The sequence below is a fragment of the Archocentrus centrarchus genome, chromosome 4 (assembly GCF_007364275.1).
Source record: "Archocentrus centrarchus isolate MPI-CPG fArcCen1 chromosome 4, fArcCen1, whole genome shotgun sequence".
NCBI lineage: Eukaryota > Metazoa > Chordata > Actinopteri > Cichliformes > Cichlidae > Archocentrus > Archocentrus centrarchus.
The window spans coordinates 3,771,813-3,798,224 of NC_044349.1; the positions used below are offsets into that span (position 1 = coordinate 3,771,813).

Consider the following 26,412-nt stretch of genomic DNA (forward strand, 5'->3'; position numbering starts at 1 on the left):
TTGCGGTTTATGCTGCTGATAATAGTACTGACAGTTATTTCTGCTAGAGGCAAACTTTATTGACCTCTGCCCATAAAGTGATTGTGTTTTTCCAAGTCTGTCATGTTATCAAAGAACTTTGCATGAGAAGCTGCCCACTCCTCAGTTGGAGGCTAGCAGGAGAACTGCAGTGTTTCTGAAGAGAAGCCAGATTGTTTATATGTCACTTTGACTGATCAGAGGTTGATTTGCATGGCTGCTTCCTCTCAACTCCACAGCCTAATGAGTCTCTGTGAGGAGAAGGCACTTTTTGTGAAACTGTTGTCACTTGTCATTGTGAATTGCCTCTGAAACACAGCTTTATTCCGCCTCACACAACATTTGACTGCCTGGCTGCATGCCTAGACACCATTAAATTCTGGAGCCCAAATGAGAAACGGGCCTGTAAGACAAGTGTGCTGCAGTGGGTGACAATGAGACGTGAAGCAGTAGGCTGTAAACTCAGAGGGGTTCAGGAGTAGGTTTGCTGAAGAATAGTTCTGACCTAGGAAGAGTATTATATCGTTACGTGCAGGTATTTTTAGACTGACCTTCACAAGAGTAATCGTCTAACCGCTCCTTCAGTTTCATCACTTAGATTCTAAATGTTGGCCTGCAAAGATTTTTTAAAATAAAAAAGTTAACATTAGATGGTAACGTAACACAACAAACCCCGCCCCCAGCAGACGTGATAGCTAATTTGAACATTGTCTCACAAACACTGAATCACTGAGATAACTCACAGGTCCTATTGTCCATAATTTTCCAAGGTTCAAAAAGATGAAGTAAAATAACTTTCATTTTATGGTAATTTTCATTTTTTGTAAAAGCTTTATGTCTTAAAATGAGAAAATGTGCCATTTGTGGGTGGGCGTTAATAGTGATCGGACCGAGAGAGTCAAAAGTTGTCATCTGCTTGTGTATGCGGATCCCGATCAAATGTTACATGTCCACAGACAATAGTGATGTGCTTCTTACTGCAACAAATGAGGATGATGTGTCTCTTTTTGGCCACAAATATGCATTAAATGGAGTTTCCCATGTTAAATTCAAGTATCCCTTTAAATCCAGAATCTGGATCAGATCCAGATGGCGTTCCCATCCCTAAAAAAACTGGGTACAAAATATCAATATGAGTTTTGCCCTATGGGGGTATAACTGGCTGTTTTGGCAACTTTTCCTTTATATTTCACCTTATAAGTGTTTACCTCATAAGGTGTGTGACTGTACAGTTATATTTCATTTTTGCATACTGTAACACTTTGGCCCTAAAAATCACAAAAAAAACATAAAATGAGAGAATAAAAACTTAGATTTTTTTTTGTTTTTACTGTGAACTATTTTATAATTTAATTTAATTTAAACATTTTTTTTGCCTCAAAAGCACTTTCTGCTGGTGGATGTCCTGTTTATTCCCCATTTCTTCCTGCACCAATAACGCACATCACATTTAAGGACAGTATACAGGAAAAAGCATGGTTTTAATTATTGATCATAACTCTGGTTGTACTTGTTCTGTCAACACAATTTAAAAATTGTTACATAGTTTGAAGTCTGCACTTTCAACACAAATTGTGTCCTTGTCCTGGGTCTCTGACCCAGTGATTTTCATTTAGTGGACCTTTGATTTTTAGTTGTTTCCTTTAGTGATTCCTGGTTTCAGTTTCTTGCCCTGTGTTTCAGTTTCAGTTTAATCATGATCTTAGTTTAGTTCTCCCTCTGTGTCTGTGTCCCTTTCCTCATGTGTGTTGCATGTAGTTTTATCCCCAGTGTTGTGTCAAGTCTGCGTTCCTGTGTCCGTCCAGTTGTTTCCTGTTTTACTTTGTCAGTCTTTGTCTTTTGTGCTCTGTTTAGTTTTATTTCCTTGTCTCATTTTGTGATTACGCTCAGCTGTGCTCCCCACCTGTTGCCCGTTCCATAATTATTGCTCTGTTTATTTAGTTTCTCGGTCTTCCCCTTGTGTCTTGTCGGTTTGTTGTTGCGTTAGTGGCTGCGTTTGTTTCCGTGCTCTCCGGTGCTCCTTAGTTTTCCTTCCCCAGTGTAGGGTTCCTCGAATTTCAGTTTGTGTGTTGGTTTATTTTGTCCCCTATTTTTGCTGCCAAAATAAAGGCTCACCTTTTGTTTATTTACAACATCATCTAAATTGTTTTTAAATTTTTCTGGATTTCATTTTTTTTTACCTTCACCCAATCATGCCAATAACTTAATTAGGTGGATCTAGGGGGTCACTGGCCATATTTCATTTGGTATGATGTGGTAGTTTTGCTGTAATATCGTTAAACAAACGAAGATGCAGACCAATAACAATACCCCGTGCAGGAGTGGCATAAAAAAAAAGAAAAAAAGTGCAAATAATAAGCTTATAGTCACTCCCGACTAATGGTTTAATTCTTAATCTAATTGGTTCTGTTAAACCATTTAGCTCAGGTTATATCGGTCTGTGTAATGGTAAGCAGACTTTTATGGCTCACCTCAGTGTCTCACACATTCTTTGCTTTAATTTTAACTTTCTTTCACATTCTAATATGTTATCAGGACCCCCAGACATCAGTCATACCGCAGCACACACCATAGTCAGCATCCATCTTTCCTGTCCTTCCATCAGTCACTGGAAATATAAATGGCCTGTCTTCAAAGTCTGACATGGAGCAGATTTGCATAGTATTAATTATATATATATATATATATATATATATATATATATATATATATATATATATATATATATATATATATATAATTTTTTTTTTTTTTTTTTTTTTTTTTTAGGTGATGTCCACTATCTGCACTCAGTTTATTTCTCTACTCAGTGTTTATAGTCCGCCTGTCAGCTTTAACATGAGGGTGTATTTATTTAACTCCTGGATAGCCTGTGTGGGTGGTGGTTTGATGGACAGGATATAATAGTGATGATACAATGTTCTAATGCAAAACAAAACAAGAGATCCTTGAATATGCATAAGAAAGTAAGAGTGGGAGCACAGTCTGAGTAGAGTAGTGGGTGTCTAGGGATGTAAACTTTTAAATGTTAATTCATAATTTTTATATATATATATATATATATATATATATATATATATATATATATATATATATAAATAAATATATGTGTGTGTGTGTGTGTGTGTGTGTGTGTGTGTGTTAAAAATCATGTTAAAATTTATTGTTTAAAATGTTAAAAGTGTTGAAGCTATTCTCAGACATAAAAACATTCACTGCCAGTGAAGAGGAGCACCTGTCACACTCCACTACATACATTACATAGAAAGGTGAGCTGAAGAGTTGTCTGCTGCTTTTGACAGCTGCTCGTACTGCACATTCAGACTGGTGTCTCTATCATACAGCAGCGAGTTTCATATGCTGTTTTTGAGTAAATATAACTATAAATGTGCTCTATAGCTGGAGTCAGAGCATTGAGCTTGACAGTTTTCTTTTTGTGTAAACAGAAGCTCTCAGTATGTGATATTTATAACCTGGGTTAATTCATTTATAACCCAGTTCATACATTAAATACACTTTTTAAAAAGTGTCTCTCTAATCAAAGAGTTCTTAGAGTGGTTTGAACTATTTATGGAACAGGGCCACAGATTTATGACCTTTTAGGACATTAAATTGTGGTGATGTAATGCTGGATTTCAGAGATAAATGCAGAACCGAGAGCCAATTTTTAAAAGCAGGAAAATAACTTTGACTGAGATTGGTTATATGCAAAACACAATATTTATTTGACATACGATGTTACATGAGATCTGCCACGGTGTCTGTAGTAACCATTTCAAATGTTTTTAAGGGGTTTTCTTTATCCCGTATCTTCAGTGTTACTCAACCCTGGAATTTTTACTCCCTGCCTTTTTTCCTCTTCCCACACTTGTTATTCCCCTCTTCTAATTTCTGTACATCCTTGCCATTTTAATGCTATATACTCAAAACATAGCACAATATGAGAAATTATATTTATATTTTTTAATGAGTGCAAAACAGACAGAAAAGGACAGAAAATTTGATTTGGCACAATTAAAGCTCTTAAATAGCTAAAGAGCTCGTTAAGTGTCCTCCTTCCATCATATATTGTAGCGTCACACATTTACCTTCCTTCCTGCTTCCACTGATGGAGTAAGAACTTCAGCTAAGAAACAACAGGTCATGACTGACTTTGGTTTATTATTATGAGCATTATAGTTCTGACGAGCCCAAATCATAGTGACTGGGTTTAATTTTTTCATCTATGATAGTCAAACACCAGCAGTAAAAATTATGCTGAAACTATTTCAACATTTTCTCTGCACTTTACTCTGCATGATGGTGAGAATGTCGTTTTACAGGCTTTTTGGTTTAAAATCTCTCTCCACGCCAGTCAAAGTGAAACCTTGTCACCCCATACTGGTTTTCCGCAAATGTACACGGCAGCTAGTGTGGCACGTAGGCAGCGTACTCTACTGAGTGGAAGGATTTGCCGGCTGGTGTCAGGGAGCCTGTCAGAGTGGAGGAGGTATGCGATGCCACAGGCCTCAGCAGAATGTGTTAAAAGCACCATCTCCTGTTTACAGTGGCATCGTTTACCAGAGTAATTGAGTGAAGAAAATTCTGTGCTCCTCGGAGCAAAAACCACCCATGAAGAGATGAGCTCATAACCAGTGCACTTTATTCCACCAATTATTCACCAGCCTGCAGGATGCTGAATATGAAGCCTGGTCTGAGAGAGAGAGTGAGAGAGATTATGACCTGCTGGGATTCACATATATACATGTGTAAAAATCTGGATGCAAGTGGCCAGTCTGTGTTTAAAATAAGCCTTATATATGAAAATGTTCATAGGAATTCAGTGTTCCTTCCTTTGCTCCAAGTTCTAAGGCAGAGGTGTCAGACAGGAGGCCGTAACGTTCCACTAAGATGGCTTTGCAAAGTGTGAAATTAAAGTGAAGTCATTAATTATGCCAATTTCTAGGCAAACAGTTACTTGCATGTATAAGATGGATGTGGATGTGAAAACTAATTTCTGGCCCAGTCGCTAAGTAAATGTTAAGCAGCCATAACAGAAACTAGTGCCCCAGACTAGTATAGCAATGCCTAATAACGAGCTACAGGTGTGCACGATTAAAGGCGCACACACAACCAAAGTACCACTCAAACAGAACAATCCCAATGCAGTCTTACTATTAAGTACTGGCAATTTTCACAGTAACAAGAGGCATGGCAGCAGACTACTCATACTCAATCAAAAGCAGCCCTGGCTAACTGCTTTGCTACCCTTTTAAGCAGGTGGTGTGATTGATGATGCAGCTTGATTGGAGCTGGGACTGGGACACCAGTCCAATCAGCCACAGCAGCAGTCAGGTGTCGGATGTCGGGGGAGACAGCAGAAATGGCAAATAGAAGCTCCAATCCTGCAGCAGCATTTGAACAGACCAATTAGGAAAAGGAAAATACACTCAGATGAGTCAATGTCATGAAGAAAGAGGGCAGGATGTAAGCCAGCCCGTAGCATTCTGCTGGAGTAGGCTGCAGCCCCCATGATTGCTAATCACTTGATGTTAACTTGTCTGACATTTTGGATGTGTGACAGTGTAGGGTCAAGTGAATAAAGCCTCAGTCACACGGGACTAGAAACTGGTTCATAACATCTGGCAACTGGCATCACCCATAAGACAAGGGAAAAAATGTGTATTACCCGACTGGTTGGCAAGTGGTTGCTGGCCGTTACTGTGACGTTAATTGCTACAACCCCAGTCATACATGCTTAAAGACCAGCCAGTCACCTCCTGGTAACCACCTGTCGCAAGGGAAGTACATGTATTCCACTACCATTTGGCAAAAACCTCTTTGTAACTGCTTTGGTCACTAGTAGATAGCTGTGGTTGCCTTTAGTTTGTGTGGAAGACACAGACTTGTCAAACTGTTCGCTAAGAGGTAGTAAAACTGTAAAGAGTGTAAACCAGAAGCTGCATCTGTTCACCTTCAACGTGAGCATTCGTTTCCATTTTGAGTCGCACTTTTTCAAGTTTCATTATCGCTCAGTGGTTAGCTAGCAAGTGTTTGCAGACAAATCAGCATCTTCCATGCAAAGTGCAGGCAACAGTGACTAGCTGCTAGTGACCAAAGCAATAAGAAGGAGGGGTTTGGTACAGCGCCTTCTTTGCAATAGATTTTGCTCAGTGGCCTCCAGCAACCTCCTGGTTGGGGAATATACATTTTTCCCTAGCAACCAGAGGTTGCTGACAAGTCTCTAGCCATAAGTAGATCAGATGAAGAAAGGAAAACACCCTAATATATCAGAGATGAAATGACTGGGAGGAGCTTGTCTGTGAAAAACAGTGAGAAGAACTCCCTTGTAAGAACCTGGTGAGACTTCTCAACAGATGTAAGTTTCTGCTGGAACTCCTCCAGTCCATGAGGTTGATCCTGACATTGAAAATCACAGCATTGTTCAATGGAACTGTATGTTTTCCTTTCCCATTTTAGCTTTATGCAGATGTTGCTGTTTGAACCTCCTGAAGTCCCTTCTATATTGTCAAGATTACTTTAGCAAAGAATCTGCCTTCTGTGGAAGGAATTATATTCTAATATGAATAACTGCTGTTATATTAACAATTTTCCCAAATAATTACGCTGATTCAAACACTGGCCTTCTTTGTTTCTGTACTCGTACATATTATACTGGAAACCACTTTAATGGTTTGTCTGGATGCAGCAACACGCCATCATTCTCAATAAACATGTGTAGAACAAGTTTAAAGGAATTAAAGTGGCCTTCCCCGTATTAATGAGGACAAACTGGACTGTCTCCAGTCCATTAATTGATTCCCAACTCAAAATTGCCTCTTAATTGTGTTCCTGTATGCAGAATATGGTTTCCTGCATGATTTCAGTTGCAGTTTGGCTGCAGCAAGACTTTCAGCATATGGCTCAAGTTGTTCCTGAGAGTCTGTAATGGGCACAGAGAAGTGTCTTGCTGGAGTTGGCAGTGGCATGGTGAGAGGAAATTTTTGCAAGGAAGCCAAAGAAGATGGCTCCCTCTATTTTAAAAAAAAAAATGTAACAAAGACCTGCTGGTGAAGAAAAATAAAAAAATTTACACTCTCATAAAGAACAAAAAGCAATTTTCAACAGTTACATCTGCCTTAATCTGCAGAAATCAGCTAACAAATTAATCGCACTGAATGGGCTAAAATGCAGCCAGTTTAAACAAGCATGAGTTCACTTCAAATGAGACTGTCACGCATTGGTGACCCTGCAAGAATCTGCAACCAGTAATTGTTGTGACAGACAGGAGTGGCAGTCAGGTTATAGGGAAAAATGATTTATTGAACACAGTGATGGACATGATGGTGCTGTTGTAGGCTTTGAAGATTACTGGTGAGACTTCAGATACAGAGCAGGGATACAGTACCAGGAGGACACATGGAGAATGAACAACTGGAGAGAAGGGGTGAGGGTCAGGACACGGGCAACAGGCTGAAGAAGAAACTCAATTTACAGAAAGGCTAGAAGCGAACGCTGGCTCAGGCAGAAGCAGCAGTGGAAGAGCTGATTGTTTTTTTTTCAGGGCTTGATAACAGCAAAGAGATGCAGCTGGTGTGGCTCTGCTCTGCTCTGACTCCAGCACACCTACTTCCACTCAGGCAATCAAAGATACAGGGTGAGAGAACACACTGGAGAAGACAGCAGGTTATTGTGCATTCATGTGGTCTTGGTAGAAATAAATTTCATATTGGTAAAATGGCCACAAAAGGCTGTTCAAGCCAGAAAAACAGCTGAAGGATTGGTACACAAGCTGCCAAACTGTTGCCGTGATACTGAAAACATTTAATTATGAGAAATTACATGAGAACCAACTTGCAAACCATCCGAGGAGGGAATGAATGCAGGGTGAGAGTACAGGAGAGGTTTTTCATTATGCTAACATATCTTGTTTCCTCACTTTGTCTCTTTCTTGTATCTTATCTCCTCAAAGCACTGATATGGGACAGGGGGAAAGTGATATAAGAGACACAAGGTGTCAAAGTCCTCTTCTAGAAGCAACCCTAATCCTCATCACCTCAAGGTGCAGTTAGGGGATTGAGAGCCTGCATGATGGCAGATTTCTCAGTTACAGGGACATGTGAGGAAGCATAAGTTAGCATAATAAAAAGCACAGGGGATTTCCAGAGGCAGGTATGACATTAACATATCAACCAAATTGCATTGTTTCCTTAGCTGAGAGTCAAGATCCACCCTGGACAGTTGCAGGGCTAACAGAAAACCAGACAACCATCCACTCTCACATTTACACCTGCAGCCAATTTGGTGCCATCCATTAATCACTACAGTTTTGGACTGTAGGGCCAGAGTGGAGCTTAGTGTAATGTTGAGATAACCTTTGATATTAGTGTCTTCAGCAGCCATAAAGTGAACTGCAGTGCTCATGCTCACACACCATGTGGGAGCTAAACTAAACAAGCGACAACCAGCTAAGCAACCAAGAGATTTAGGGAAATCGGGCTTTTTAAATTTGTTACAATATGTTTAGTCATTGCAACTAAAAATATAATACATGAGGAAAGTTGCATAGAGCACAAAGCATCCACTGACCTTTTCTCTGTGAAAAAGAGAAACCCTTCTCCCTGTAGCATTTTTATACATCATAATACCCATAAAAAGCATGTGTGGAGAGGCAGCTTGTGTCTCCTGTGGGCTGCTGCTTTACTCTGCCTCCCTCTTGCAAACCAGCCTCCCCTGTGTGGCTCCAGCCATGCATGTCCTCTGTGAGATTGGCTTTATTCAAAGATCAGCCGCTAAATGAGCAGGGAGGAGTTGGCATTTAGCACATGCTAAACCTATTATAGTCACACTGTATCTGTTGCTGTTTTGTGACTTTCAGCGTGCTCTGAGGGTGCTGGATTTTTTCTTCCTCTTTGTGTGTGTCAGTAAATGTCAGTAAATTGTTTGTGTGTCAGCATATCGCCTACCTCCTCCAGATGACACGAACTGACTATCTAAGCAACCTACCTGCCCACTAAATACATGCAGAATCATCACCACTGATGCAGAGGTGGCTCAACATGCACCTCCTTCAGTGGCAGATTGATGCCAGAAGTCCACAGATATTTTCCCCAAGAAATTAGTCACAAAGCAGGTAACTGCAGAGTTTTGTGACTGCACCTATTAAAAAATAAAAACTTGATTTAATTTAACCCACCTCTCTCCCTTGAATTAAGCTCCTTGTGCAGTGATACAGCACTTTAAATGTTCCTTCCATGCTGATAAAGTCCTGTTTTCTGTCAAGTCCTGTCAATCACACAACACAGCAGAAATTTAGGATCTTGCTCTTCAAGTGTCATTTCACTCCCTGAATATCACCCTTACTGTAACTGCGTCTAATATGACACTGTAATATTAGACCAACAGCTTAAATACACAGACATGACACTTGTGACGTACCCAGTGGGATGTTATATAGATGGAATCCCATGATATGTAAAACCATCATGAGCTATACTGCAGTGGAGCCCCAGCAGACAGCTCACTTCAGCAGTATGTAGATTGATCTATACATGCATCCGTGTCTCAACTGGGGTACACTTTCATTCCACTTTCAGACTTTAAGTTAGAAGGAAAGAAAGCTGCTGGTGTTAGCCACACTCAGAATCCTGTCTGATTAGTTTAAATTTAAATTTGTCTGTACAGTATAGTAGTAACACCCCTGCGTTATTCCATAGCTTATTGCTGGTGGACCTGTGGAGCCTGATGCATCGGTGAGCTGAACATAGTTTGTCTTGTTACTGTTGTCATCTTAAGATAAATTGTGCACACAGCTCTCTCCATGTTGGCTGTCTTGTCTTTTATAAATGGGACTAAAATATTCCCTCGCAGTGGCAGAAGGATTTTAATATTTTACTTGTAAAATGCAGCATTCACCATCTTTAACAGCTCACTGAGTCCAGCTGCTGGTTCCACAACTATAAACTGTTTTCTGGTGGCTTCTGCTCCAGTACAACAATCACCCCAAGACACCAGCGGCCAATCAGTTTACAAAAGAGATGAGCATCTGTATTTCTAATAGCACTGAAAATCAAGACGATCAGGATTTGTAAGTACCTTGGTATGCTGCAATTTAGTGATGCCACCCAAGCCTAGTAGAGTAATTTTTTTTTTGCCTTATTTTTAATTCCATACAATGGGAAAAAAATGAGTTTGTGGAGTCAGTTCAGGATTAACAGGTGATTGCATGATGGTGTACTGTATTTCTACATAAGCAAAGCTTTTTACTGTAAGTTTTCCTTTTTCTCCCTCATTAATGCCTTCTGTTAAAGATTACATGTGAGAGGTCAAACAGGCATATTTCTAAGAAAATAAGTCCAAGAAACAGCTGCAAGCACAGGTCAGAGAAGAATGGGAGTGCGAGCCAACCAACAGCTGCCAGAGAAAAGAGGTCAGGGCACAAGCATGTTTTATATTTAGAGTGTTAGGCCTTGGGGTCAGCCATCAGCAGCCATGGGAAATAAATAGCTTAATAATGGTATGATCTGCTCACTTCTTCCCTGCCCACCTTCTCTGCCTCCTTGGAACCTCTTGTGCAAACTCTTTTGTGCAGACTTGATTCTTTCATGGCAACATGTTTTTGCATAATGCAGTAAGAGTGTTTCCCTATTGTACGCTGACCATCTCGGTACCTTACAGGAACCCGATGCACAGTTTGAATTAAACATTTCCATGGAACTGTTCTTAAGGAGAAACTGTTGGGTCTGACTGTACAAGAGGGTTTTGAATCACACTAAACTTTAAAGAGCACACTTACCAGCTGCTAAAACTTACTGTTAAAATGTCTTGCCTCGCCAGCAAAAGGCACTTCGTGGCTCCCTGCTGGGGAAGCAAAAGGATTTAACCCCTGCCTGAAACATTCGCATTTCTCCTTGCAGCCCACCATTCTGAAAAAATTGCTGTCATGATGCTGTGAAGTGTGTTGAATACTGATTGATGGTACGGACTCCTCGGCTGCGGCTGTTGCATGACTGGACACAGAAGCAGCTCTGGCTCATAGCCCACAAGAAGAGCGGTGCAGCACATACATCACATTATGAAGTGTATTGTACATGCGAATTGAAGTTTCAGAATAATTCATAGAAATGCTATGTGAAGACAGTCTCATAAAGGTGCACTGCCACCATCAGACAGCTGCATCCAGAGAAGATGTACAGCTTTTATTCCATGTTTGATGTTTCTAATAAATTTATCAGCATTTGCATGTCAGCAGCAACACTGTCTGAAATACAGCTAAATTTACTGCATTGTTTCTTTTTTTAGTGAAAACCTGGGGGGGGGGGGGGCAAACTTTTCCATCAGTATTCAAAAAGTGAGCATTTCTCATCTCATCTTAATTCAGATTCTTCTGTTAGTAAAACTTAGTACAGTGCATCCTGTACACACTGTTTTTACTTATGTAGTGAGTAAATTTCAAAAGTGTATTTATGTGCATTTATTGGAAACATCTCAAATGTTTGACAGTCTGTAGCTGCTCATTGTGTAGCAGATATCTACTGGCAACAACTGCTACATTTCACTCTCACATGGCATTGCCACGGGACTTCATTTTGAGTCCGTGTCTCTGTTACTGTGTCCAGTACTTCCCGTTTCCAATACCTTCTGCACACTTCCATGTACACTTCCTACTGAGGTTTTGCAGTCACGTGATCACTAACCAGTTGACTTTAAATTGGCTGACTTTTTGGACGTAGCAATGTTCGGCCAAGTGAACAAGGCTCCAGTCCCACAGTCCTAAAAACCGGTCTATGACCATCTGACGACCATCGGTCATAAGAGAAAAATGTGTATTCTCCAACCAGTTGGAGAGTGGTTGCTGGAAGCATTCGCTCTGAAGGAGGTTGCTAAAGTCCAGGTCACACGGGCCTAGGGACTGATCAGTGGAAAAGTGTGTGTGTATTCATCAACCAGCTGGCAAAAACCGTTGTGCCTTTTGAAATAGGTTGGCTGCAGGCACAACTTTTATTTTGAAGGTGAATATTCTCCATTTCCGGTGTGTGTCATTGTTTAAGGCTTTGTTAGTACTTGGCCTGTAGTTGGCAAGTATTTAGCAAGTGTGCGGGCAATAGCAGCAATCTGCTAGTGACAAAACAGCAGATTGCTGCTCCACCAAACAGTTTTTTGGTGCAGCACCCACTTTGCATATGATTTCACATAGGAATACAGTTACTAAAACTTAAAGGTCCTGTGGTCGAAAGTGACAGATGTTTCTCTCTCTTTAAACCCGAATGAATCAAATTACCTACTTATTTTTGAGTTTGGGTGGTCTATATATATATATATATATATATATATATATATATATATATATATATATATATATATATATATATATATATATATATATATATATATATATATATATATATAAAGGAGCCGTGACCCACTAACCACACAAGTAGAAATCAGGCAGACAGCAGCCTGCAAGGAGAGTGATCTTTGATTTCTGCCGCTTTTCAAAGTAACATCAGAGAAGCAAAGCATTATTGGAGGAGACATGCTGACAGGGGGGAATCTGGGAGCAGGAAAAACGCAGGGGAGGAAGACATGGAGGATGACAACACTTTGATGCTTTAAAACACCAACACTTCAAGTATTATCCACCTGTCTCAGCCAGTCTCTACATACTGACCCTGCACTAAAGAAGCCACTTCTACCTCCAAAGAAAAACACCAGCGTTATGATTCTATGGGAACAAAGGTTAGGCCTCTGAGGTGAGGAGCTCCGACAAGGAATATTTAATCATTAGTCAAACCTTTCCGCATTCACAGCAGTCTGCCTCGGAAGGAGAGCAGGGCTTTGTTAGTGTTACCATGGAGCGCTTACAGGACCGAGTGTTCTAACAAGAATTCAACACATGAGTGGAGGCTCAGAGACTCGCCAGACCAATGCTAGAAATATAAATAACATCACAGATGACTAACTTCTACCGCATCAATTATCTTTTTTTTTTTTCCAAGACAGTGCTTTGTGTTAAAATTAAATTAGATTCTGTGATATTATCTTGAGAAAAACAATCATAAATGAGATCAGCGTTTCCTAAAAGTCAATGTAGTAACACAATTGAACTAAGTATAATTAGTTTAACAAGATGATTAAATGATTAAATCGCCTGCAAACTTTCAGAATTTTTCTATAATCGGACAGTGCTTAGTCAAGCCGAGCAGTGCACAAATTGGCTGCTGTAAGCAGCAGGTGGAGTGCGTCTCCCCCCACCCCTGCAATGCACTGCATTGCACTGGACAGCCAGGTAAAGCTGTTTACCATGATGGTGCTTTGGAGGTGTCCCGGTCACAGTCGAGCGCCTTTCACCTGCAGGCTTCTTTAGCTCACGGTGGCTGGCTTGACTGGTTTGTCAGTTGAAGGCTTTTAATGTGACGCAGAAGCAGCAGGACACGTTGGGTTTGCGTCAGCAGTAACTTAACTCAGCAGTAAGAGGACAGCAAGCTGTCACACTGCCAAAACAAATTTCACACCAAATTAGAAGAAAACTTCTGCATGAAAAAAATGTACATATAGACACTACACCAGTCTTTTTCTACAATTCACTGCACCAACACTGGTCCATAAATATTATATGTAGTTCAAAAAGACAGTCTGTGCCTGCATGCATCTCCAGGTGCCAAAGCATGAATTCAGTTAGGAACACTTTAGTCAAAAGAAGAGTGATTTCCATCTGCAGTTATTTATGCTTTAATTGTGACTCTCCCTTTCCTTACATATGTACATAAAGCCTGAGGCAGGGAAGGCACCAGCAAGACATCTGTACAGAACAGAGCAGGCATCACATGACATGCAACAGATAAAAGACAGATTCAGTGTAAATCTGAGGAGGAGCTGGTTTGGAGGTGGGTTGCAAAGTGGCTTGGAGATGCAGAGCAACTGTGAGCAGGATAAAGCAGCTTAACCCTTTATTTACCGGGGCCGTTAACTTCAGAAGTGCCACCATTGGCGGACTTAAGGCAATAAATACCGTAATAACCCAGTGTTGGGTGTGAAGTGCAATTTCTCAGCTTTCAGAAACCATTTGAATTTTTTCGATAGGAAAAATGGTCGCGTAATTATGGTGATTTAAAATGCACTTGATCAGATGTTTCAGCGGTGATATGCTCGGTGTTAACCAGCTGTTTACGGCAGGTAACAGGTGGATCGGCAGTAATCGCCTGCTGTTAAAGGGTTAAACAGCAACCTCTATGTGACATTGGCCAATTGGATTGGTGATTAAAACATCAGCTGGTGTGGGAAGTCATTGAGATCAGCTGATCTGCTTGGTTTGTGGCTGAGCTCGAATTTGTGTCCTGCCCCTACAGCTGACCTGTTCTGACCTCACTGCCCTTCCATTTTCACATGTGAAAAAACTCTAGGTCCCCATCACAGCCTGGCTCATGATAGTAAACAAAACTTAACAGAAGTAACATAACCAAAACTATGTCAGTCAGTACTGTGTGCAATGTGTGATACAAAGTAATGAAAAGAACCAAAACCCCAAGGAAAACCCCTCAAGACTGATGCTGGGAGCTTAAATACCAGAGGCCGTTCAGCCAGCACAGCTGCAGCCCGTTTCCCTCACGACCTCTCTCCAATGAGGAAGCAGCCCAGAACTCTCAGGGTGTCACACGCCCTCTGGAACAGAAAGAGCACTCATCAAATGATAACATACATAACATTAAATCACAGAAAGGAGGATTTCAGGTTGAGGTGAGTACCTAATTAGCTTGCAGAAGAAGCAATAACTGTAGGCAGGCTGAAGCCAAGCGGAGATGAGTGTTCTGTCACACCGAGATCAACTGTTTTTATAACTCTTAGGACCACACAGACACAAACACACAGTTTAGCTGCGCTCATGTAATTATCACTCAGTTTCTGTTGTCAAATAACAAATTACAAAGAATAGTGTAAACATGGATTTGATTATGGCTTATAAATGCTGATTTTACTTCCCAGCCAGACAAATCCACTGTTGTGACGAAACCCTGGTTAAATAACAATTTAAATATATATAAACATATAAAGTTGGTGTACCAGAGAGCTGCCCCTAGCCACTGTTTGTGCAGACATACAACATTGTTGAACTGATTTTGGTTTACAAGGTGAACACCTTCTGAAACAGATTCACTGTGGATGTCTCTAAGTTATTATTCATTCCTGAACATCCAAATTGTTCTTTGGAGCCATTAGAAATGTTAGGTTATCTGCATGTTTTCTGTATTGGGTGTAGTGTTATTGTATTATTTAAAGCCTTAAACCTGGCACCATAAAGAAAAAGATATCATAAATCAAAACCCTGGTCTCATTTCATCAGTTATAACTAGGTCAGCGGCGTAAAACAAATAAATGACTGTTTATTTCTTGCATTTGTTCAGTAAATGTTAGTAACTAGCGAGGGTTGTTGCTTGAATCATATCTGATGTCTGACATTTTATTTGGCTAATGGAAGAACAGCAGACCCACCCCACAGTGTCTCTGACTGAAGAATAATTTTTAAAAAGATAAAACACTTGAGGAAAAATGTGGAAAACAAAATAAAACCATAAACTGACCGGAAACACAGCCAGTGCTGGGATATCTTAATGTCACATGGTACATCTTTTGTGGAATGACTGTAATTAAGCAGTGCATTTATGCTGGATTAACATCTCTTCACAAATTCAAGTAAAAATATTTGGACCACATCGTCTTGATGTTCTCAAGAAAATATCACAGACTAATTCAGATCCAGATATCCTTCAGAACCCAGGGGCTGAATTCACTTATGGTGTGGTGGGAATTTTCAGCCTTGGCTCATGTTTGCTCTGATTACCATGTTTAAAACATTTACTTCCCTGACACATTGAATGTTCTACCCGCAGAGCCTTCAACATGTCAGGGGTGGGAAAAAGAGGCGTCCACACAGGAATCGGTTTGGAGCAATGTTGTATTTGGTAACTTCAGGGGTGATGTTGTGGGCGGGTCTCAAGATAAACTTTTCACAACTTTGAGGCAAGCGACTGAAGTGACTACCAGTGAGAGTGAATGATACTGTTGATGGATATGTGACAGAGTGGTAAATACATTAGAGGGTTGCCTCAGCAACCAGAGCTTAAAACACCTTCTAGCAATTGACCGTCAGCAACAAAGTGCAACGAGGAAATCACTTCCTGTCTCGACGCCTGTTACGATTCAAGTGAACCTGATCGCATTACTGAGTGACTCAGATCAGCCTTAGTCCACAAAATGAACCAAGCCTACCACCAGCACTAAACACAGGGCCAGTATTGCTGATACGATACGTTTAACTTTAAAGGCAGCTTATGTAGAGCAGAACAGTGTGTCTTGATTTATGAGATGAATCATCATCAATTTCCAAATTCTGAGCACATTTTAAATATAAATGTGCCCGTCTTTAAAGCACTCTGGTTCAGCTTCTGTTTTAAGTGTGTTATATAAATAAAATAATCTTGACAGTCAACACAAAAGGGTTATTATATTCAGACATTTTTCATAGTTCATGTTTGAGGTCTACTTTATTCGGGTCCAATACAATAATTTATTTAACACAATTCATTAAGCTGACTGTATTATTTGAACATCTGAATATAGTCTACAGGTAATCTGCTGAAGTAAAAGCTGTGATGACCAACAACACTTTAACATTAAATACTGCTGAAGAATCGACATGAGTCACGACTGTTTGCAGTGTTCTCATATTTGTCTGTAAAGTACTGTACATCTATAAGATGCTCCGCTTTCTCACTCACTGGAGCCTACATGGCTCTGCTCTGCTCAGTGCTGCCAAGTCATGTGACCACAGGACACCTAAACACAGCAGATCAGGGAGGAGGGGGCGGAGCAAAGTGTGCATGCATGGGAGGAATGGAGGTTGCATACATATGTCTCCTATCAGATGATCAGGAGCTGTGAACTGAACTTACAGGAGACAAACAAACTAAAGCACCGATCATATCATGCTCTTATCGATCTGATGCCAATACCAGCATTCATATCAGTACTACTGATATTTGCCTCAATCTGCCCACCCCATATTGTAAAGAACTCTGTGAATCTTGGAAAGCGCCATGTACTTAAATAGAATCTGCTCTCTGTGCTTACATTGGTAAGCCCTCTCCTCCAGATTTATTCGTACGTTGCTGCATTTCTTGTTGTAGCCTCATGAAGTTGCTATTCAAGCACCAGATGCAAATCCATTGGTGGTGTACTCATTGAAACATTGCAGTATAACTCCACCGTGGGTCAAAACCACTCCAGGGTATGCTTAACATATGCATGACCATGACATGAATTGTAAATATGATTTATTTTTGAGCTGCGCTATTATCCATGCACAACACTTATTCCAGCCTTTCATGTTTTGATGTACAGTATTATGGTCACAGGGTTGGTTTATGATTCATGTTTATTCATGCATTCAAAGCAGATTTTTCAAGGTTTCCATCAATCCATTCGCGTCTGCCACTATTAATAAGACTGACAGATGTTGCTTATTTTCAGGGAAAGGATGGTGCTTGGCTGATTTTACAGCTAGGTGTGGCTACAGGCATGAAAAAGCTTTTGAAAGAACATATTGTTATTGCAAGGCTTGGAGCAGGTACAGCGATGTAAAATCCCTGTGACTTGCCTGCAGCTGTTTCTCTGTCAGGGCTTTTCATCTGTTTCTGGTTATCCTCTCTTCCTGCCCTCATCTTCGTTTCTTTACCTCGTCCTTAGGCATGCCCAGCTTCATCAAGTCCCCCGAGGATCAAACGGGGATTTCGGGAGGAGTGGCGTCGTTCGTATGCCAGGCGGTGGGTGAGCCCAAACCCCGTATCACCTGGATGAAGAAGGGGAAGAAAGTCAGCTCCCAGCGCTTTGAGGTACAACTCGTGAGCTGGCCTCAAAGCTCCGTGTCTGAAGTGTTTGAATGTGCAACAGCTCCTTGTCTCACACCTTCACTGCTCATTACCTCTCTGCATTTGTGTGTCAGAAAGAGAGAGAGAGGTGCAGAGCAGCACAGGTTATGTGCTGTCATTTTATAGAACATATGCAACTGAAGTGTCAGCATACCCTTCAAGAGGACGCGTGTTTAGCAGGAGAGGCTGAACTGTAGTCTTGTGGGGTATTTACTAATTACTGCAATCCACAGAAAAGTCTCAATTGAATGCCATTTTAAAACCACTCAATGCAAATTATGTTAGTCGTGTTATTCTAAGTCTCACAGGAAGTGCAGGTTTTGGTGTCTGTGGGTTAAATGGTGGAAGACAGCAGAACCCCAATAACCTGCTATGGCCAGCACCATCACAGTGCTGTGAGGTTTATTCAGAGTGTGTGTGTTAGTGCTTCCACTCAAAAGTGCAAAAGCATCTCTCGCATCAAATGTCTGTTATAAGTGACGCTTTTAAAATTTAACATCCCGAGTTAAATTTGAATCGAGTGCATGTCATTTTGTTCAACAGAGCAGCAAACAATCAAAGCTCGAGAATCAAAGTTTTATTTTTCACTTTCAAATGTTGGAAAAGAGCTTCTAGACGTCTCTGGTGAAAACTGTGTGTTGTCCTCACGAATGGTCTGAAAACCAGACAGAAAAATGGTGCGACTAATGATTTCGTTTTTGAATTTCTGACTGCTGTTCATCTCATTAAAACATCTGAAAAAAAAAAGAGCAAAAACAAATGTTCATTACACTCAGAGAGCCCTGAATGCCATTTTTATTCAGTGCCTAAAGATATCTAAAGCCAGATGGAAACAGCACAGCGGACTTGTGGTGAACAGTGTTGTCTCACAACAACAGGAGGGTCCTACGATTAAACCACAGACTGTATCTGAAAGATGGGCATCGGTGCCTTAAATCATTCTTTCTAACACACAGCAGAGGGCGTCTATGGGAAGATTCCCCTATTGCTAATGCCACACAGCTTTATTTGTATAGCTACTTTCACACAGACCATTTATATCATGCCGGTGCAGGTCATTTTACTTATAGTTGTCCTTTGGTGTACAGTTACTGTGGTAAATGGGTAAACCTTTTCTTTAGCCTAACCAAGCAATTCAGAAGAGTGAAAGCCAAAGTGAAAAATGCAGAGGTCCCAGCAGGACTGGAAGCACTCTCTCTTCACTGACAAACCTGCAGTTTATGTCATCGTCACCCCTTCGACTTCCTAATGTGCAACTTTTAGGTGTAGGACTGTTATTGCCTGGTGTCAGATTCATCAGTGTGCTACCTCAGCAGTAAAACACGTGCGAGACGCATGCAAAAAGATTAATAACACTAAAAATAAAATAAGTTTAATCTAAGAGAAAAGAAAAGAAATCATTGCTACAAAAACATTGATTGAAATAGATCAAAATGTTTAAAGAGCCGGAACAATAATGTAAATAAATTTAACAATGTAGATAAACTAAAATCACTGAATAAAATTAAGCAGCATCTCTATACCATACTCGCTCCAGATGCAGTTCCTAAACACCAGTGACAGACAAATTAATCTGTTTAAGGCTTCACAAATCAGCGGGTGACATTATAGTGACTATCTTTTATCCTTTTTTGGGCTCCAGTTTTTCTAGCCAACAGAAACACGGTGGGTTCAAAGCACTGTTTATACCTGGCTTATATTTGGCGTTAGTTCTTTGGTGTTAGTTCTTATGATGGGTCAAATGCAGAAAATAAAAATCCCCTTGGATATTAATACATGTCCTCTTCCTACTTTAAAACTTTTGACAGTTATTACCGAATGAGTTCTACACATTTTTAAACCTTCTGGATGCACATGTTTGCCCTCAGATGCAGATGATTCAAAGCAGTGTCCAGTCAAAAGCACTGATGTCCCAGCAAGGTTCATATTTACTAATCTTAACTGGCTCCACTGTCTTTCCTTTAATGGCAAAAAAACCCATGTATTTTCATATCTCTGTGAACAACCACTGCATTTTAATTAAACTGAAAAGCTTTTTGATTAAGTACATTAAACGTGCTCTTTTATTTTCTCGTATAATTATGAACAATTTAGTGAACAGAAAGTTACCCTGATTATCAGTATTGGTAATAAAAACATTAATAAAACATTTTGATTCAGTGTAATTTAGATAAATGCGTAAGCAACTAAAAAGCGAAAGAGATTTTAAGAAAGCCTCTTTGTTGTTCTTTCATTGTTACTTTAGATTGTGAGATATTGTTGCTATTTTTATGTACATTTTAGAAAAAATAATTCTTCATGACTCTACTGATTTCCACTTTTTATGGGCCAATATTTGCTGTTTGTTGATCTGTTTGAATGGAGAACTTGCATCTTTCCATCATCAGAGTTGGAATTGACTAGCATCGCTATAACGTTTGACTTAATTGAAGATGGAAAACTAAATACTAGTAATGTTTGGAGTGAAGTTGGCCCAGTTTACATATCTGGTACCCCTTTGATTTGGTACAAAGCTATTATTAGACTATCCACATTGATTCATGTCCGTTTGAAAAAATGGGAGCGATCACTGCAGCGCATTATGAAAGATGAGAGCCTCATCCTTGGACCTGGATACGGGGTTGTTACGTTATCATTTAACAAGCAAATTCAGGTGAAACTGGGATCAGCTGATCTGCCTGATAGTGTTTGCGACTGACTTACTGATCCAAGAGTGTGACTGATTATTTACAGTTATATTAAATACAATGCAATGCTAGTTTTTAATTGATTAACAAGTTGGTGATTGATGTAGTTTGTGACAAAACTAAATGAAATGAACTTTGAAGGATATTTTTTTATGTGCTGTTTTTGAACATACAGAAGCACTGACCAGAAGGTAGACATTTAACACACACAGTACAGTCTTAATAAATAGAACTGTACAGGCCTTCCTGCAGGACTCTGGAGCAGCAGGAAGGCTCATTAGCTGCCAGCCAACCCAAATGACTTCAAGTGAAGTGACTCAACATGAGTCCCGCGTAGACGGAGACACTTGGTTCATGTCATTGTGAGTAATAGGAATTATCTTCCACCTGTCTGCTCAGCATTATTCAAACTGATGGCTACCCTGTGTGTGGGGTGGATGTACCACCTCCCAGTACAAGGAGACAGTCCAGTACTCCCCCTTTCTTTTAACTGCTGCAGTCTGTTATTCAATTTTATTTATTTATTACTTATTAAAAAAAAAAAAAATCAAGGTCCATAAATAGTCAAACCTTAGAGTCTAATCTGTTTTTCAAAATGGGGCAAATTAATCCATCATTAATGTTTGTGCCCTCCCCGATAAAAATGGATTCAGGCTAAGCAGGAGGAAAGTGAAAGAGGAGGTTCAGAGTCAGTAAGTGGCATACGGTACAGGTGATTCAGAGTTTTTAAGGTAACTCTCCTGGAATATGGAAAAAAACAAAACATCGTCCATCGTTGAGTCTCTTCTAAAAGACTCCAGATCTTTGCTGCTGCTTGAAACTGTTTGACTCCCTGGGCTGTTTTTTAATTGGAAAACTATGAGGTTGTGTTTCCTGCAGTTCCCATGTGTATAAAAGCCCACTCTCTGCATGCAGGAGTTGAGCTCTTATTATTATAAAATAATTCAACTTCCGTACAATGGCTCTATAACTGGCTCGTCTCATGCTGAGTAATGGGAATGATTCTCCTTTGGGCTAAGTGTTACTCAAACTCGTGGCTTCCCTGTGAGCTCGGTGGATCGCCCTCCTACCGAGGCAGGAAGAGAGCGCAGCTCCACACTTCCTTCATTAGAACAGGAATGTGATTTCTGCCAGTCAGCTGGTTGGGTCACACACATTTCAGAGAGGAGGAAGTGCTGTGACCCCGACTCCTAACCGCAGCCCCCTCTGACATTTCTAAAGCCCTCGCATACCTGATATCCAGTCAAGTCTGTTATCACATTTGTCGTCCTTCAGCTCATTCCAAGCACTTCTGCTTTCACCTTCTGGCTTTCTCTGTATTTAAACATTTCTATTTATACACCAAACAGAAGGTGAAGTGAGATGTTTAGACAGGCTGTGAACTTTCCATTAAAAAGAGAAGAAATGAAATAAAATTTTGAGCTGCTGCACTGTTTACTGGTTTCTTTTTTTATACTTCAATTCCACATTATTGTCCAGCCTTTCAGATTACCCTCATTCCCTCATTCCCACTCCCAGTGCTACAGTGGCCATCGGGAGCTTTGGGTACACTCCGGTTGGGCTGCTGTACTGTTGAGCTGGTGTTCTGGTTGCAAACAAAACAATCAGAATTAAATTTGAGTTTAAAAATTTTTAGTTTATGCAAATCTGCTCTAAAGGTAGAGTGCATGTTCCACTTTGGACCACAGTGACACTAAAGCGTCTGAATGGCAGCAGATGGATGCTAAGAGAATCTCCATCACAAATCGCTCAACAAATTCACTCGTTTCATCATCGAAACTTTTTCAACCATCAAACAGGAAGTGGCGAGAGACAATCCCAGGATTTTATACTCCATTTCATTTATTTTAAAGCTGTAATTACTTATTATTTTTTAGATTTAAATAATCTATTATACATTATACTGTTATTATAGATTAATCTAGTCATGTGTAGAAAATTAAACTCTCCTGCAGATGCAACATTAAAGTAATATTGATGTTAATCAATAATTATGATCCAATGATATGTGATTTTACATAATGAATCATTTTACTTCAGATACTTTGAATATATTTTGATGCTAAAACTTTGTAACTTCTCTCACCAGTTTGCAAAACAATTATTCACTAAAAAAAATTAAAAACTGAAAATTATATCCAATATTGAGATATGAACTGATTCAGTAATAGTCAGTGTGTGTTTACTAAATATTACGCAGTGCATGACATGCAAATATAAACGCTTTAAAAATGTAAAACCTTTGTGTGCTAGTTGTAGTTTTTGTCCAAAATTATCTGCAGTATGTTGATCTGTGCAGGACTTACAACTTCCTCAGTAAACAAACTTTATTTTCATGTCATTTAATGTGCAGCTTCCACATGACACAGTAGTAACCAAACAATACAAATAAACAAAGTTAACACAAAAAATAATACAGTGCAGCAAAAATAACAAAAAAAAAACATTAAAAAAAATCAATAACCAGATTATATTAACTGTAAAAAGAGTGCACTGCTATCATGTTAACTAAGTTAAAATACAAAGTAGTGCATGAAGTTGGCAACAATATTATTATAGTGGTCTGATAAATAGGATTTAACCTGTTTGAATGTCATTTAGTCTGATTTGTGCCTCCTGAGTGGTGCTGTGGACTGTTTAGAGGTTTTTGCATCTTAAAAAAGTCTTTGTATAAAATTAATTAAACCCCATTTTAGCAATTTTACAAAAAAAGACTGCTTTTTTTGTTTTTTGTTTTTTTTTATAAGTGGTTCCTGCAGTTGTGTGAGCAAGTGAATGTAAAATGTTTGCCATTTTATGACTTTAAGCACATGAGAGAAGTTTGCCTTCAAACACAGGGTTAATGACGGGAAAGAGTTTGTTAGGGTCAGTTAGTATTTCTGACTGCTGACACTGTTGGCTGATTTAAAGGTAAATGCAGTTATATTAAAAGCGTCCTGACAATGTAAAAAATGTAATAATCATCTGAAATCTGAATCTCTTAAGTTTACAACAGTCATAAAGATTGTTGATTTTAGTGGATCAAGCTCATAACGAGTGGATATTAAAGTATCCAAACAGATTCTTTCCATCCTTGTCTTGTATTCTTTAAGCAATGAAGAATCTTTAAGTCAGTTAAAAGGTGTTGTGTTATGTGAGTCGACGTGAATTTAAATGGAAATTTCACAGACTTTGTCACCCCCACCCCTCCACCCCCGTCTGATTCAGGTGATTGAGTTTGACGACGGCTCAGGCTCGGTGCTGCGCATCCAGCCGCTGAGGACCCACCGCGATGAGGCCATCTATGAATGCACAGCCACCAACAGCGTGGGAGAGATCAACACCAGCGCCAAGCTCACTGTCTTAGAGGGTAAGACCCGACTGTCTGTCCACATCTCACTACCTCTCTGACAGCTCTGACTCTACCACTCTGACCTTGTGTGGCTCTTACATCACAGCTTGTCTTTGTGCATACAGTCAACGCGCTGATCTCTCCTCTTGACTTAATTCATGCGTTTGGTTAGTGAGGCGATGCCGCACAGTTACAGGAAACGCTCTTAGAGGTTCTGTATGTGACACTTTTGGAAACCGATAAAGCAGCAAATGACAGTTTGTGATTGTTTAATGGTGTCCTTAACAATGAATGACTTTATGCTCCATCTCTGTTTATGTTTTGGTACCTGGTCCAGCACTGGTCCTTATTGTACCTATAAAGAAAATAGAAAGTGATCTCCCACACCGTCTTGTAAAAGAGATCAGCTGTGGGTGACATTTTAGATTTTCCACCACTGAAATCCCGCAAAAACACCAGAGTCAACACTTGTGTGTCTCTCCCAAAATGGAGAGTGCTGCAAGGAGATAAAGGGCTTGTAGTCCTTGAGTCTGGTTCAGTTTTGTTTTTCCTTTGCTGCGATTCTGGTGCTTTGTGTGACATCCAGTTAAATATGCCATCAAAGCCACCACAAGAACTTTACAAAAGGGTCCGAGGTAGAAATGTAGTTCCCCTAACGTGGATCTGATGGTTTGAAAGCTCTGTCTCTGGAGATAGTAGTTTTTGCTGGTCCAGAGACAGGGGTAGTGTCTGCTTTCACACAGTGAGCAGACATTCGTGACATTAATATTTGTTGTTAATCTTTATTTTGTGTTTGGCATTCACAACATGTGATAGAATTTAAGTTTGGAAGGAGTCTCAGGTTTCAGAGCTTTCCTCATGTATCTGCAAAAAGTCCTCTGAGCGAAATGACAAATTAGAGTGTTTCACATTTTCTTTTACTGTCTTTAATATATTGGCATCTCAGTTACTCATCAAGTTCTAATTTTTGCTTTGATTTTGTTTGCATTTCAAATTAATATTAATCCTTATCGGTAGCTGAAGCACTGTCTGGGTTTTTTTTGTCTGTGTTTGTTTGCTTCTTGTTCTGAATTCAATCAGTCATTTGAAATGTTTGTTTTGTCTGTAATTGCATTGCAGCTAAACCCATCTTTGCTCCAGTGACTGTACCACAGCAGATTTTCAGCTAAGCTCCCTGTTTCATGGAACAAAATGTCAGTCTGTGGTTTGGCTGTTAGATTTCCAAGTCCCAAACAGGGCCCAGTATCTCTGTGTGATCGTGTTTATTGAGCGGGAATGTGTTGAAAGTGATTTTGGCTGGGAACCTCCTGTAGGTGTGTCTCTAGACAGCTCTGTTCTTTGCCAGCGGCAAGATGGAGCCCAAACACATTTATTTAATCGACACTCTAATTGATAGACAAACAACCACGCACAAAAAAACGGGCTGTCTCTCTGGCAGCCTTTTCCAAATCACTCAGGAACCCATTATACTTATTCTGCTATGTAGATATTGTCAGCAGTAAACACAGCCTGAGGCTCTGGAGCCTGTTGCAGCAAACAAACAGGCCTTTTCTCTCTAAAACCACTCAGGGTCTTGTTAAAGAAGAGTGATATGCCTGGCTGATAATCACTGTTAGCAGACTGATGTTTAATAGGTTATATTGTGAGCTCACGTTCATGTATGTCAAACCAAATTATTATGGTGGAGATGCCAATAGATGCTGAAAAATGTAACTGAAGTTAGCACAAAAAATAAGGGCATTTGTGTTTGGTCATTAATTCATTCCTTTGTTGATCTTATACTGTTGGAAAGCCTGTTTAAGTCCCCTTAAATGGAGCCAGATTTGTAAGGAAAATGCTTTTGTGGGTGGAGTATGTGGGTTCCACCAATGAAAATCTTCTCTTCCAATCCCACAGCTTTTTCTGCTATTGACTCGTGTTTGGTGTTGTTTACTGGATCCGATGATCGAAGTCTGAAGAAACAAGACATTATGTCAGTTTAACACATTTATTCATTCACCAGTTTGGTCCCACACTGCTGTGGCATCGCATCCCATTCTTCAACCAGCATTTGTCTCAGGTCAGCCAGTATGGTTGTGTTGGTCACTCTGGCATGAACAGCATGCCCAAGCTGATCCTACAGGACATCCATGATACAAGCATCCATCATATCATATAGTGGTTCTGTCTTCCTGTACTGTGTAGCCATGATGGAGCTGTTGATGCCAGGTCTCTGCTTGCCTAGTTAAAGGTCATTCAGGTAAGGCGTGAACTGGAAATACAACAGTATAATCAAATGTACTTGTTGCTCATGATCCAATCACAATCTAGTGATCAAGCTTACTCTGGACTTTTTTTTGTTATGTCATCCCTCTAAAGAAAACACTGATGTATCAGGTAAAACCACTACCCAAAAAAACAGAACTATGGTTTTGCAGAATTGCCACAGAACAGAACAGAACTATTCAATGGCTGTCAGGCCATGAATTTCATA

At 40.0% G+C, this 26,412-nt stretch overlaps 1 protein-coding gene across 3 annotated transcripts in view; it reads left to right on the forward strand.

Annotated features, from left to right (window-relative positions):
* Positions 1 to 26,412, forward strand: part of ptprfa (protein tyrosine phosphatase receptor type Fa) — a 374,997-nt gene that overhangs the window by 128,233 nt on the left and 220,352 nt on the right. For all 3 annotated transcript variants that reach the window (XM_030726596.1, XM_030726597.1, XM_030726598.1), the window contains 2 exons: positions 17,740 to 17,885; positions 23,816 to 23,957. In XM_030726596.1, the coding sequence (XP_030582456.1) occupies positions 17,740 to 17,885; positions 23,816 to 23,957 (288 nt within the window). The remainder of the gene's footprint in view (positions 1 to 17,739; positions 17,886 to 23,815; positions 23,958 to 26,412) is intronic.